We start from the raw sequence: 14781 nt of genomic DNA on the forward strand, positions 1-14781 counted from the left end.
TGGAAAGCAATCCAGCACAGCTTCTCACTGGGACAGAGGAAAATGGATGGGAGAGCTGGGATTTTTTAAGCTTCTGTTCTACTGCTGGGAACCTGAAAATCTGATTGATTAGGGCAGTTGTTGCTTTCTCTTAAAATCAGGGTGAGGAATTCCCTTTTCCACAAGCTACAAGTAGCTGAGCACTGTAGTTACAGCTTGTGTTCCCTGGATTAGTGACAAGTAGATGCTGGTTTTAATATAAATAAATACCTTTGTTTTTTTACTGTTTGCTCAAAGGAAGGTGCAAATGGGTAAATGCTTCTCCCTCCCATCTGTCTTTATATTTCAGAGACCAACTAACTTACTATCCTTTTTTATTGTTAATCTGTGGATGTGCTTTCCTCTTATGAGGAATATTTTGAGCTGTTTGATGCTGACTATGAATTTTAAGTGCAGCAGAGAAACCCATAAAAATTAATAAACCACCTTCTGGAACTTTTTCCTGGGATTCTTCAAGCAAGATGCCAATAGCTAGATTATGATCAATGCTGCCCAAGAGAGGCAATCAGAGGGAGAAGCAATAAATCACAGGAGCAGGTGAGATGCTGCTGGCAACACCTCCAGCAGCAGTCACAGGGAGCTGCTTTCTCCCCAAATCCTGCCTCTGGTTCAAAGGAAAAACAGATGTTTGTTCTTCACATCGGCATCAATGTTATTTTTGCTTTGGATTCATCTTGATGGAAATGGAAGCAAAACCATTTTTTGAGGAAATGATATTTCAACCTGATACCCCATAAGCATAACTGGCTGTTATCTTGCATCAAATGAAGGCCATTAGCTTGTTGTCTGCTGGTAATGACTCACCTCTTACTAAATTCCTGGTGCTCTCCAGGTGGTAAAGGCACAGTTACTGGGAACAATTTTATGTGATCAATAGAACTGAAGTATTTTTCCCTGGAAACTGGGTTTTTTTTGTGATCTATATGATTATTTTTGTCTCTTTTCTTGTGGTTTCCAAGCCAGATACAGGTTAAGTTTTCATCTAAATTATTAGCTGAGCTCATCCCCACTCTGCAATCACAAATAATGGTGAGTTCTCTCTCAAAAAATAAAAAAAATCCAAAACCTTGAGGTGGATGAGAGACATCAGCTGCAGACAGTGGAGAAGCTATGAGCTAACACTTGCTGGGATATCTTCATAGGCTTCCAGTCACAGCAGCCACCTGGTTGCTCCAAACTTTCCTTGCTCTTGGCAAGCCTAACCATTCAACTTGATGTGATGTTTTGCCTGCTTGTTTTATTGTTGGTTAACCAGTTTTCTTTCCTTTATCTTGTATATGATGGGATCTCCGCTAGACAGAGGTAACGGTGGGGGACAGTTGTGTAGCTGGACCCTCTTGTGGTGGTGTTTGTTGGTGGTTTTTCCTAAAACCATTCCTAAATCCAGCCTTGCTTTCACCGTGCCTGCGTGTGCTTGCATGGCCTGGTTTCCATGGAATAACCTCACCCACCCCTACTCTCCTTTGTATTCATTTAATTCTCCTCTGTGTGTGTGTGCCTCCTCCTGCTGTGTCCTTAAAGTGGGTCACCAGTGTGGATTCCCTAACAGTTTTATGGATCCTTTTCAGCCTTTGGGGGTTCTGCAGATCAAAGGCACTGGAATTTTTAGCTTAGTAAGATATTGTGAGCTGATAAATGGAAAAGAATTGGAGCAACGGGGGAATTGAGTTTGGTTTCAGGCCCAGTCCTCTCTTTGAGCTCACACACACACAGTTTGGATAACTTTGATCAGACTTTATATTTATGTCAAATAGTCCTTTCTTGGCTCCTTTCTACAACAGAGTCTAACTAAAAAGCTGTCAGTGAAATACAATTTCCTCTTTAAATCCTGTATTAAAGTCTGAGTTTTTTACCACTAATCTTTTAAACAAACTGGCCATAGTTTTATTTATGTTTATTCCAGCTGGGCTGAACCAACACAGGAATCCCATGCAATTCCTTATCCTCATTTGGGATGGGGAAGCACTGATTTTGCAGAACTTTTCTGATCAGATCCAAAGGCTGGGAAAGGTCCACTGGCTATGGATGGAGGTAGTAGGGGTGTGTGTGTCCATGGAATGGCTTGTTGGTGCTAAGGATACAAATCTAGCCTTCCATTTCTGTGTTTAATCTGGTGCTTTGTGTGCTCTCTTTGGGGTGTGGCTCGGGTGGATGACAGAAGTTGTCCCAGGAGAGGGAGAAGTTTGCAGACGAGGACAGCATTTTCTACGCGCTCGGAGAATGCGGGCTCATCTCTTTTTCCGACTACATCTTCCTCACCACCGTCCTTTCCAGTAAGTACAGCAGGGATTTTCTCTGCAATTCCTGCTTTTTTCAAGTTTTCAGGGTTCACAGGTAACGGCTTGTTGACATGCATTTCCCTAAAAGGCTTTCTTGATTGCCTGCAACTTGAGCTGAGCAATTGCTGTTGCTCGATGTGGTTTAGCCTGAGCTTCCAACGCTTTGGAAAGACAAGCAGATTGATGACTTCTGAAGATTTATGTCTCATTTTGAAATGTGACAAATTTTTTTTTAATGAGTCACTTGACCTGCTGTTCAGATCTGTAAATGGAGATGTGTTCTTGAGATGTGTTCATGTGATATTCTCTTGGATTTGGATGAACAGAGATCTCCAGCTTTTCAGGGGTTTTACACCTCTCCAAACTCCCTTTTCCAGCTGTGTTTTCACTTGGGTGAGCTTGGGTTTGTGAGTGATGTAATCCAATGAGGAGAGAAGTTAAGCTGTTTACATTTCAACCAGTATCATTAGATACCTTCTGTCTTTTCACCCTGCTGCCCTTGACTTGCATTTGTGATATTTCCATGATCTGCTAATCTGTTCCAGCAAAGTCATCTGCACTCCGAGTGCCAGCACTGAAAAGTTTGCTTTGCTGGCAAGAACCAGTGAAACTGAAGCCTTTGATAATGTCAAATGGCATTTCTAGACTTTCTTCACGTGGAAGTCAAGCTCAAAACCTCATTTGCAGAGCTTCTCTGACTGCTTGGAAGGTGCTGTGTCATAAACAGGAAAGTCAGTGGCAGTTTCTCAGCCCCATTAGAAAATGTGGGGTAAGGGGAGATAAGCCACTGTCCAAATAAACTTGAGGCATTTTATTTTCAGATTTAAAGAGAGAAAACTTGGCCACCTAATCATGTATGTATTCCATGCTGACCTGATTTGTGAAATTATAAAACTGGCTGTTTCCCAGTTACCTGCAGAGCCCACTGCTGCCTGCCCAGGGCTGTTCAGGGAGTCAGCTGGGTTAATCCCTGATGCTTTGTCACAGCAACAGGTGCTTCATTCTCCCTCCATGTTCTTGCATGCTGTAACAGGAGACACGAGAGGCAGCTCTTCATTTACTGAGGATCTATTCCTGGGAAGCAGCAATGCTCAAGGTCTTGTTTGTTGTCAGATGGACCTGGCGGGGGCAGACTTGTGTGTGACCTTCATGTTGTGAAAACAAACAGAGATAGAGCTGGTTCGAGCCAGGGAATTTGTTTTATGACTTTAATTTGCTTTTTTTTATTTGACTGAGTCTCCGAACTGGCTCTTAAGACCTTTGCTGTTCCTTCCTTGCATTCATCTGGGCTGTGCCAAAATGATCTCAGGTATTCACTTGTGTAATGAGGGCTTTTCATCTGAGCCTCCACAGATGACAATAAACTCTCAAACCTCTGCTATCACATTACTGAGTGTGGTTTGGAAAACACTCTTGCCCTGTTTTTATGGTTGTGCTGGTGGTGAACAACCCCCTAATCAAGTACACAGGGCACAAAATTAATTTCATGTGCTTCCACAGGCAGCAGTAAGAGAAATTGTTCTTGCTTTTCTTTAACTTGTTTGTTGTGAGAATAAAAGAAAAGGACCACCTTGTGTTGGAGGAGCAGCCAGCCTTGTTTTGGAGGCTGTGAGGGAGGGACAGGGTTTTATTCCTCTTGCTCTTGGGCTTTTGAGTGTCCACAATTACAGGGGAGTTAGATTAATGAGGAGCCAGAACTGGCTTTGAGGAGCCATATTAGGCCTTTGAGGGCAAGGCAGAAGCTTTCAAAAGGGAAAATTTAAAAACAAATGGAGGAAAAAAAAATTCCAGGGCTTTGAGGGTGACTTATAGTCATTTGGGAAGTTTGCTAAATCATTACTGAAGATGGAGGAATGTCTCTGGAGCTCCTGTTAAACAGTGATTCCCCAGAGGAAGAGTTTGGGTTTCATTTCTGAAGCATTTGATTTTTTAAAATTTACTCCCATCCAAGCCTTGCCCTGTGGCTAAATAGAAAACTCACTGTTGCACCCCACTGGTTTACTCTCTGACCAGTGAACATTGCCTTGCAGGAATCCAGTAGTTCCTGATTGGGTTCTTTCCCCTAGAAGTAAATAAATAAAAGAGAGAAAGAAAGAAATAAAATAGAATGAGGGAAGTAAATCTTAAATGTGACAGCTCAATATTGGTTTTCTCCCTGTGTTGTTTAAATAACCCAAACATTAAGGAAATATCTGGACAAGGTGGAGCTGTAGATTACATCAAATAGATAAAACCAAATAAATATTAGGAGAGGAAGGTGGCATATTGAGACTAAGCAGGATAATCAAAAGGGGGAGTGGGAAATTGAGTCTGGTGGGGGGAGGCAGGAGGGAGAGTGATGGGGAGAGATCCATCATGGTCTGGTTTGGCTCATTGGGTTCCAAACTGATCAATGAGAGCCTTGGGAAACAAGAAGCCCCAAGGGCTCTGTGTCATTGTGTTTCCCCAAACTCCTCTTTTCAGGTGTCTTTGCAGCTTGACCTGAGTTCTGAGTTCTGTGAAATGGGGAGTGAGAGGAGCAGAGAGGGCTGGAGGCTTCATTTCATGTTACTCTCAGGCAGCTGTTTGCACATTGCTCAGAAAATGAGTCTGTCACCATATCTTATTTACGAGGCATTTCTCACTCCAGCACTGTCTGTTCTCCCCGGCTGCCGTGTTTCTGTGAAGTTTTTCTTTTAAAACAACTAATAAAATGGCTTTTAGCTGCCTCAGAAAGTCAGCCTTCTGTTAAAGGCAATGAGAGCTGAGGGGCCTTGAGGAAACTCCATGGTTCTGTTGCTTCAGCTGCTCCTTGTGTTTTGGGGCAGAGGTAGAAAGATGAGCAAATTCTGATGGAATTTCCCTTGGATCCTTTGAATGTTATAGGAAAACAAAGACATGGCTTCCCTGACCAAAAAGATTTTTGCTTTGCAAAACAAATGGAGGAAGGAGGAAAAGAGCTTTTCCATTGCCAGTGACTGCAGTTTCCCAGTAAATGGGGTACATTGTCAAGGCACACTAATTCTGCCCTCATTAACAGGTACTGAGGAGGGCTGGGCATGAAAAGAAGAAATTGGTGCTGTTTCCACAGTTGGACTGTAGCTGTGTCTGGATTTAATTCTCCTGGCAGGAGGGTTAAATAACGTTGGCTGAAGCCTCAATAATTAGCCTTTTGCCAAGGCTCTCCTAGCAGACCTGCAGCTCCTTCTCCCATCACAGCAGGTAACTCTCACTTAGGATACACTCACCTCTCTTATTTTTTTTTTCCAGTCTTCTGTGTAGGGAATAAATTTCAAGCCATCTAACTCTGGAAACTGTGTTCTGGCCATATATTGAGCTCTGTGTGTGTCCCTGGGATGGAGGGACATCTTCTCCCACACTGGGATCTCCAGAGTCCCTTTGGACCATGACTGTTCTGAATCAATTATTCCTGCCTGACAGGAAAGTCTTCAGCCCCATCCCTGCCATGGTGAAACCTTTACCTCACCAGTGGTGCTTTAATCCTGCTGTGCCCTGTGCCAGGGGCCCATTTCCACAAGAAAAGGTTGCTTTTGAGTTTATAGGACTATTTTTATTTGTAGTCCTGTTCATGTTCATTTTATCTTCAGTCTTTTCTCTCCATGGGTCCATCTCACCCTCACTATTTGGAGCAAGGATGTCTTCCTACCTTTCTGCCTCCTTTCTTCACTGCTGTGGGGCATTTCCAAGATGTATCTGAGCAGCATCTTCCAAGGAATATCCCAGCTTCCAAACACAAGCCTGGTTGCTTCCTGGCATAGGGAGAGCTCTCTGGCTTGGCATCCCACTTGTGCCACGCTGAAGGACAGAAATGGGAATGATTTGTCACAACTGGGAGTTTGGGATGCTCTCAAGTGATTGGAAAACTCAGAGTGGGGCATGGGAGGCTCTGTCAGCCTGCAGCCTTCACTGGTCTGTTCATCTCTTCATCCCGTGGATTTGTGTGGTGTAATGGGATGAGGGATTCAGGGATGTGGGATTCACAGCCTCCCTGGGCACCCTCTGCCAGGGCCTCCCCACCCTCCCAGGATGAATTTCTCCCTGGTATCCCAAGATGATGCACTTGTGTTATTTCAGAGTTAGTTCTGATCCTTCTCTGGGAGAAGAAATAACCCATTTTTCCTCTAGAACTGATGATATTGTGGCTCAGTGTCTATGCTGTGGGCTCAGATTTTTAGCTGCCTGTTTCTTACATTTTTGGGTTGTTTAACATGAAAAAAAACCCAACTTGATATGATCTGGATTCATTTTCTGAAATGGTGGAACAGTAATGAAAAGAAAATATCTGCAACATTAAGTTTAATGGGATTTTTTCCCTATATTTACTGCAGCTGGGGCTCAGCCATCTATATTCTATGGTTAGCTGTCTCTGCTTCAGGACTGTGGTAACTTGGGATTGATTGGCTTTCAGGATACTGTGGCCTTTGCACATCTATTTTTCTTCATTTTGGGATAAATGGAAAAGAAGCAACCATGGGATATTTAACTCTAAATGACTGATTTTTCCCAGCTGAGTGTTTGATCCTTCTTCCCACACTTCCCACTGCTTGGGGAGTTATTAAGCCTTGGGAGCCATGAGCTGCTTTGTGTATAAATTCCCACCAAAATACAAGATATTCCAGTGTTTTCTAAGGAGTAGCCAGAAGTTTTACTTCCTCCAAGTAACATCACCAAAAATAATCCTGTTTTGGCAAAGAAATTCCCAGCTCCATGAGGAGGGAACAATGGGTATTCTCCAAAAGTGTGTTAAGACTTGGGTTTTCTTAAAATACAGCTCCTTTGCTGGAGATCAGAGGGCAAGATACACTGAGAGGTGTCTCCAAGTGTGGAATGTTGAGTTTTTGGGAAAGAGAAGATCCCAAATGAGCACAAAACCTAGGAAATGTGGCCTTTCTCATCAGTGAGCTTTTAATGTCTTTCAGAGTGCACTGCTTCTGCTGGGAGTACAGGGCTGTAAAGAGCAATTGAGTGCTGCAAATTGGTCCATTGAATAATTGAAAATAGTTTAAAATGGCATAATTGGCTTAAAGATGCCTATCAACCCATCTCATCCCTCAGGGCTTCCCAGGGCTTTACCCTGCTGGATCCAAGTGGGTTTTTTCCACGTGGTCAGTGCTGCTGCTTGTTGTTTGTTTGCTGGTGGAGGACACTGCTCTATCTTCCATTCCTGTGTTTGGCTTCTGCTTTGCTTGCTCTCTTTCTGTCCCCAAATATTTGATTGGAAGAAATGAATCGAGAAAAATGTTAATTGCCTTTTGCACTAAATCCCAGGTTAGTTGAAAAAGCGACTTGGCATGGAGAGCTGGTGGAATTAGGGATCTGAAGGATCATTTCAACCAGATCTTTCCATATATCTATGTCTAGGTCTGTATTTATGGATCCTTCCATGTATCTCTAAGCTAGGAGTTCACTGATAGTGGTGTGGGCATCAGTATCACCTTTTCACTCATGTTGGCCTAATGGAAGGGATTAGGTAATTTCTAAGGTCCCTTCCAACCCAAACCATTCCACGCTTCCATGTTAATGATTTGGAGGATCCTCCTGAACATCTAAAGATAGAAATAAAGCTAAACCAGAAGCTGCAGTTGCCCTGACCAGTGTCTGCCTCATTGCCCAAGGGAAATCAGTCACAATGAAACAGTATCTGTTTTTAATAATGTAAAAAAGGATGCTGAGGAGACAGCTCACACAATCAGAGAGAGCTGGGAATGCAGCAGAGCACTTGGGGAAAATCCAGACATGGTTTTCCTTTATCAAGACAGGCGTCAGACCATATGAGAACCAAACAGCCCTTTAAATGGCTTTGGAAACCACTGCAGGAGGAATATTGGGTTTGTTTGGATGCATCTTAATTAAGAAGGCAGCAGGGGAATTTAGAGATGCTGTAGTTGGAAATGGTAAAATTTGGGGGGAAAAAATAAAAGAGGGAGGGAAAGGCTACATATAACTGGGCAGTCTGGTGTCTGCTGCTTTTGTGGTCTGTAAGTTTGAGGCATGTAAGTGCAGGAAGAGGAGGGGAAATGGAGGTTGTGCAGGCTGAAGTAATGGGCAAGGCAGGCACAATGGGAGTGGCAGCTCTCAGGGCAGCTCTCCCCACATAAATCCTGGCCAGAAGCATCACAGCCAAGGGGAGAGGCAGAGATCATCTGACCCAGGCCCCATCAATCCAATCCTGGACACCAGGTGTGTACATCTCTAATGAACATTCCTTCCTGAGCAGGAGTGGGATGAGCTAATTGGCTTGGGTGCCCTCTGGCTCCCCTGGCTCAGGGTCACACAGTTTGGATTGAAGTGTCATTACAGGTAATTGGAGCTGGATGTGTAGATCAAAGGGAGAAACCAGCCATGCCATTTATTAGCTGAAGGAGTGAAGTAATTGAATTTGCCAAATTAAAGGCACCCTTCCCTGTCTTTAGAAAATACTGACCCTGCAGATTTTGGTTGCTGAACTGCTCATTTAAATTTTGGAGGTGTTGTTCTCCTCTGGGGCTTTGATACGCTGCTCATGGAAATGTGTGTTTAGAGATAGAAAGGGAGGGAAATGGCCCTTGTGAGAGACAAGTGAGTATTTTACTCTGTTCACCAGGTGTCTGCACAAATGGGATGTGGTATTGTGCACTTCCTTAAAAAGGGGGCGGGGGGAACCCCAACCTGTGACAGTTTTTCCCAAGTAGTAACAAATTTCCCAATCTTAAAATAAACACCATTATACCCTGGTAGAGAAAATGGAGTAAGAATATATATTGACTACTCTTTTTCTAGAACCTTGTAACTATATGAGAACCTTGTAACTTGTCTGTTCCTCCTCTTCCTCATAGAGGAAACACATTTCCCTAGTGCCAGATTTTGGGGCTAACAAGAAGAAATTACTTCCAGGCTTTCATGCAGTGATTGCAATTAAAGTGAATAAAATTGCACATGTTCTTGAAATATTTAGGGGGTAGTTGGAAGCTTGTTGCTCTTCAAGAAAATGGGGAATTAATCACTGGAGAGGCTGAATGGATACAGAGGAAGCTGAATCCCTTAAATTCTGTGTATCATTGGAGAGATTATGAAGGTGGTGCTGGGGACAGGCTGTTCCCAGGTCAATTAACACTGAGTTAATGAGTGAAGGAGGGAGGGAGGAGCTGTGTGGAGCCACAGCAGGGATGTGGGTGGAAGGGGGCATGACCCACCACGTGGCTGTGGTCACAGGAGAGGCTGCTCCTGCACGTGGTTTCTGGAATTCCAGGCTCGAGTCATTGGCAGAGGGACGTTGGAAGTGCAGGGATGATAAGAGCAGCACCACGTGTGCTGTGTATATCAAGCAGGTCGTGACAGGCTGTCCCTGCCATCAGCCCCAACGCCCTTATTCATCTATTTTGGGCACAGAGTGTTTGGGAAAAGGGGTCTCATTAACCTGTCTGCTGAACCTTTTCCTGATAAAGTGCTAGTCCTTATTACAGCAAAGAGAAAACACAGTGTGAAAGTTTTGATTTGGAGCTGTAACAAACATCCAAAATCCAGTTCAGTTAATTCCATATTCATTCCCTTTTGTCTGAGTGATTCCTCTTTGTCTCCCCCCTCCCACCCCCGTTGGGAAGTGCCTTCCCACAGAAAGGTGGATATTGTATTTGTGGGGTTCCCAAACAAAGGCAGGAATGATGAATCTGACTCCAGGTTCTCAGAAGGCTAATTTATTATTCTATGATACTATATTATATTAAAGAATACTATACTAAAGAATACAGAAAGGATACTTACAGAAGGCTAAAAAGATAATAATGAAAACTCATGACTCTCTCTCCAAAGTCCTGACACAGTTTGGCACTGATTGGCCAATAAGTCAAAACAATTCACAGCAGAAACCAATGAAACCATCACCTGTTGGATAAATAATTTCCAAACACATTCCACATGAGCAAAACACAGGAGAAGCAAATGAGATAAAATTGTTTTCCTTTTTCTCTGAGGCTTCTCATTTTCCCAGGAGAAAAAAACCCTGGGCAAAGGGACTTTTCAGAAAATATGAAGGTGGATGGATGCAAAAAACTCATTATACTCTGAGCATCCCCTGGAAATACTAAAAGTTGATTGCACAGATGAGGTTCAAGAGGGCTGAACCTCACCAGTGATCTACATTAGAGCTGGGAAATGAAAAAAGCAACCAAGTTTTATCTGATCATTTAAGATGACAGCCTTAGCATTAGTTATAACCTAGAGGATTCCCTAGAAATCCCAGCAAATACCACAAATCCTGTAGGAGGTGTGTATTTGAAAGTAGCAGAGCATGATAAATCCTCATATATTAACTTAATTTGGGAAAAAATTGTGACGCTGTGTTGTAGCTTCAAACAGTGATGGGTTACAGAGCCCAAAATGGAAATGTACTGAAATTCTGTGGTGGGATGCAGGGAAAAGAGCGTGGTTGGCTGGCAAGTGATGCTTTTGCAGTTGTGACTAAATGAACCGTGACAGCACAGACTAAATGCAGTGAAAAATAAGGTACGGCGGCGTCCTAGCTCGTGAGCTGCAGCCCACACCTCATCCCAGTGTCATGGCTGGGCTGAGACAGGGTGGGCATGATTTGTTTAAATTTGTACAGGGAGGCAAGAGCTGAGAACTGCCCAGATTCCAGGCTGCTCCTCAGCCATGGGAAGCACAGAGAGTGCCGTGCCTGAGGAACATCCTCTGGCCAAACTGGGGTTGGACTGCATGGAACAGGCTGGAGCTCTTGCTGCAGCATCATTTTCTGTTAACTGTCATTAGAAATACCAGATGGCATCTTGCTTTTCAGCTTTTTCCACCTGTAAATGGAATAAACGTTCCAGAAATATCTCCTCCTTACAACTCCTTGTCAAGACCTTTGGTAAAAGGAGCACCATGAAGCTCATAGCTAGAGGTTCCTAAGAGCTGCATTTCCTCACTAAAATTGAAAGAATTAGGCAAAATTTCTTTTGGATAAAGTCATTCAGAACTTATGCCCCTTTATAATTGAGCTTTTGTATCTTTATTAACTGTTTTTTGTGTTTTGTTGGGTTTCTCATGTAGCTCCCCAGAGGAATTTTGAAATCGCCTTTAAGATGTTTGATCTGAACGGTGACGGCGAGGTGGACATGGAGGAGTTTGAGCAGGCAAGTTGAACAATCAGTGCTGTGGCATCTTAGCCATAAGCACAGCATTCCTCTGTGATGTTACTGCCTTTTATTTTTGTGCTTAGTGCTGGTTTGCACCTTTCCCTTCTGTGCTCTACTCTGCTGCTTCAGTGCTGCTGTTTGTTTCTTTTAACTGGATACAGCAAGAGAAAATTTTTCATTCAACCAGGACAAACTCAGGTTTCCTGTAATTTTGTCACCAACATTCAAGGCCAGGCTCTGTGGGTTTTGGAGCAGCCTGGTCTGGTGGAAGGTGTCTCTGCCTGTGGCAGGGGGTAGAACTGGATAAGCTTTAAGGTCCCTTTCAACCCAAACCATTCTGTGATTCCATAACATTTGCCTTATAAAAAGTCACCTTCAAGGTAGACAAAGAACTTTTTTTAACTCTACTAATAAAGTGGGATTTTGATCCTGCTACCTTCACAGCTTCTACTGCATTCCTTAATTTAGTCTTCAGAGAATAGCCAAGGTAAATCTGCTTCAGAAGAGAAATTACCCACTTATTCCAGTGTAATCCAAAAACGTGTTATTGAGAGCCTATCTTCATTAGTCGTCTATTTCTTACAAGGCTTCATCAACAGGGACTTTGCTGCAGGTTTTTTAATGAGTTTAGCCTTCATGTCTGATACTGGTGAGCTCTTCCTATGAGCTGTGATTTATGGTTGTGTACAAGCAAGAATAGATTGAAGGCTCGAGCTGTCAGTGGGGAAAAGATTTGCCCTCCCCAAGCAGAAGAGTGTGATTTTTTTCTTGCCTATTTCTGGCCTTAAGATATTGGGAACTTAGAAACACCCTGAAATCACATCCTGAATCACCAGTGTGTGCTATTCATAAAAGGAAATTTAAATGCATTTCCAAAGTGCTACCTAAGAACAAAGCAGTCCTGGAGAATCCAGGCACAGATTCTTACTCATGCATTGGCTCAGTGAGTAATTAACTGCAGAAGAGTCTCTGCAAGGTCGTGCTTGGGGCACTTGCTATAAATGGGAAGAACCAGTGGCAAATGAGGTCTGTTGAATTACCTTCCCTTGCTAATCTTTGGGTGTCATCCTCCTTAAAGTATTACCTGTGTGTATGATGTCATTATCACGAGCTTGCTCCAGAGCCATGGAACACATCTGGGTAAATGCAGGATTTTAGATGCACACTTTGGACTCCGAGGAGACTGGAGTGTGTTGATCTGCAGTCTGACATCACTTCACTTGACAGCTTGAAATGTAAACCTGGGGTTTTGTCCATGTTCCTTCCTTTCCCCAAGTAAAAATCACTGGTCTTCTTTCTGTCTGCATAGTGCATGGAGATAGAACTCCACTGCAGCTAAGTGATCATATTGAACAGTCCAAAAGGTGATTTATGGTAGTTGCAGTGTTCTAGAATGAAATCAATTATGGAAATAAATGAATTTAAGAAAAGCAAAGAACGATTAACCTCCTACTAAAAATGCAGTGATGCCAAGGTGCTAACTCAGGTGTCACATTTGGCTTTTTTATTAGAGCCACGTAAAATGAAAAAGGAACATTTCTACAGGATGAATGTTTCCTAATCGCTCTGAAGATGAGGGGGCAAAATTGAATTCAATTATTTCATATCATTCCATAGGCCAGGGGGAGTTATGCATGCATTAAGTCACATAAATATCCTTAGGAAGGGGAAGGTATTTTTGTTAAGCTGGTTACCTGTGTCACTGCCTGTATAGAAAGGAATAAAGTTCCTGGTTAGCATCAGAATATTTGGGTGAAGGCTGAGAGTAAGAGGATGAAGGAGCTGTTTTGGAAAGTGAGAAGATAGCTGTGAAGATACTGATTTGCTGCAAGAACAAACACAGCTCCAGTGGGAGGCACATATATCTCATTATGCAAACATATAACATTACAAACAATTGTTTATATGATAAATCCTCTTTTTCACTCTTTATGGAAATGCCTCTGGAAAAGCATGAAGGATGGCAGGGTTTGCAGCTCTGTCCTGTAAATCTTACCTGGCAGGAGCAGCTGGAACTGGCCCTCTCAGGGGATTATGCAGCAGTTTAAAAGAGCAAACTCATTTTGGGGAGAAAGGGTGGGAAAAGAGGGAGAAGAAAAGGACCATAGGGAAGCATCATTCCATCCCTGCTGGCTGGGAGCACGTGGGAATGAACTTCCTACTCCTCCCTCACACTTTGTCTTTGGAGGCAGCCAACAGCAGGTCCCTTTTCTCACTGATGTTTGAAGACCTCATCAGGAAAGAAAATTACTTCAGTAATTCAGCTAATATGTGACTTAACTACCTAATAAAAAGCCATTTCATTTCTTCAGGCCTTGCTGAAGAATTTCAGGTTTTTTATCCAGTCAAAGCATGTAGTTAGTGCTTAGTCCTGAATAATGTGGTGCCTGCATCAGTATTGCCTTCAATTCTTCATCCTTTGGCATGTAAATTGTTAGTTTACTCCTCTGTTTTTAAAGAAAAGCTGGCTGAAAAGTAGAAAACTTGCAACCAGCATTACTGGTAATTTCTCTGTGAGTCTTCAACTATTTTAATTTATTTTTTCCCCTTATCTGGTACAAAAGATGAAACATGACAAACATTTAGGCTGAAATAGGAACAAAAAACAGTGGAGCATCTCAGTCCTTGCACGATTGATGAGCTGTGGGTGAGGGCAGCTCCTTGCAGTGGTGCCTGCCTTTCTGGGCATTGAAATGATTACCCAAAACAGGAATTGGTTAAATCTTTTTCGCTCCAGTGCCCACAGGTGGATTTTCAACCTGTCCAACACTTGTTACAGATGGGAGAGGAAAAGACAGCCATAGGATTCCATAGAAATAACACCCAGGAAAAGCTGCTCTGTGGAGCAGTCTGCAGTGTGGTAAACACTCATGTAGAAACAGGGGCAGTTTTCCAAGCTGGCCTTAAATTGCCTTGCTTCAGACAGTTTATAAATATTTGTCTCCAAACTGTGCTGCATGCAGAGCTCACAGTTAACAGTGAAGCACAAAGCAAACTAAGGAGTTGCTATTTACAGTGCAAAAATCAGAGAATTCCTAAACAGTTTGGGTTGGAAAGCACCTTAAAGATCATCCCTTTCCAACCCCCCTGCCATGGGCAGGGATATCTTCCTCTATCCCAGGTTGTTCCAGGTTCTGTCCAGCTTGTTCTTGAACACTTCCATGAATGGGGCAGCCACAGCTTCTCTGGGCAACCTGTGCCATGGCCTCACCACCCACACAGAGAATTTCCTCTTAATATGTAGTCTAAAGCTCCTCTCTTTTAGTGTAAAGCCATTACCCTTGTAAATAGTCTCTCTCCATGTTTCTTGCAGGCTCCCTTCAAGCACTGGAAGGCCACAATTAGGTCAT

At 43.1% G+C, this 14781-nt stretch overlaps 1 protein-coding gene across 8 annotated transcripts in view; it reads left to right on the plus strand.

The window, feature by feature from the left end:
- MICU1 (mitochondrial calcium uptake 1) overlaps window positions 1–14781 on the plus strand; it is an 88869-nt gene that overhangs the window by 43579 nt on the left and 30509 nt on the right. For 6 of the 8 annotated variants that reach the window (XM_039706690.1, XM_039706697.1, XM_039706699.1 and 3 more), the window contains 3 exons: window positions 1003–1068; window positions 2198–2312; window positions 11346–11428. In XM_039706690.1, coding sequence (XP_039562624.1) covers window positions 1003–1068; window positions 2198–2312; window positions 11346–11428 — 264 coding nt within the window. Of the gene's footprint in view, window positions 1–1002; window positions 1069–1335; window positions 1342–2197; window positions 2313–11345; window positions 11429–14781 lie in introns of all 8 variants that reach the window. The other 2 variants (XM_039706695.1, XM_039706696.1) reach the window with 2 other exon arrangements.

The sequence above is a fragment of the Passer montanus genome, unplaced genomic scaffold, assembly GCF_014805655.1.
Source record: "Passer montanus isolate IOZ18808 unplaced genomic scaffold, ASM1480565v1 scaffold196, whole genome shotgun sequence".
NCBI classification, from domain to species: domain Eukaryota; kingdom Metazoa; phylum Chordata; class Aves; order Passeriformes; family Passeridae; genus Passer; species Passer montanus.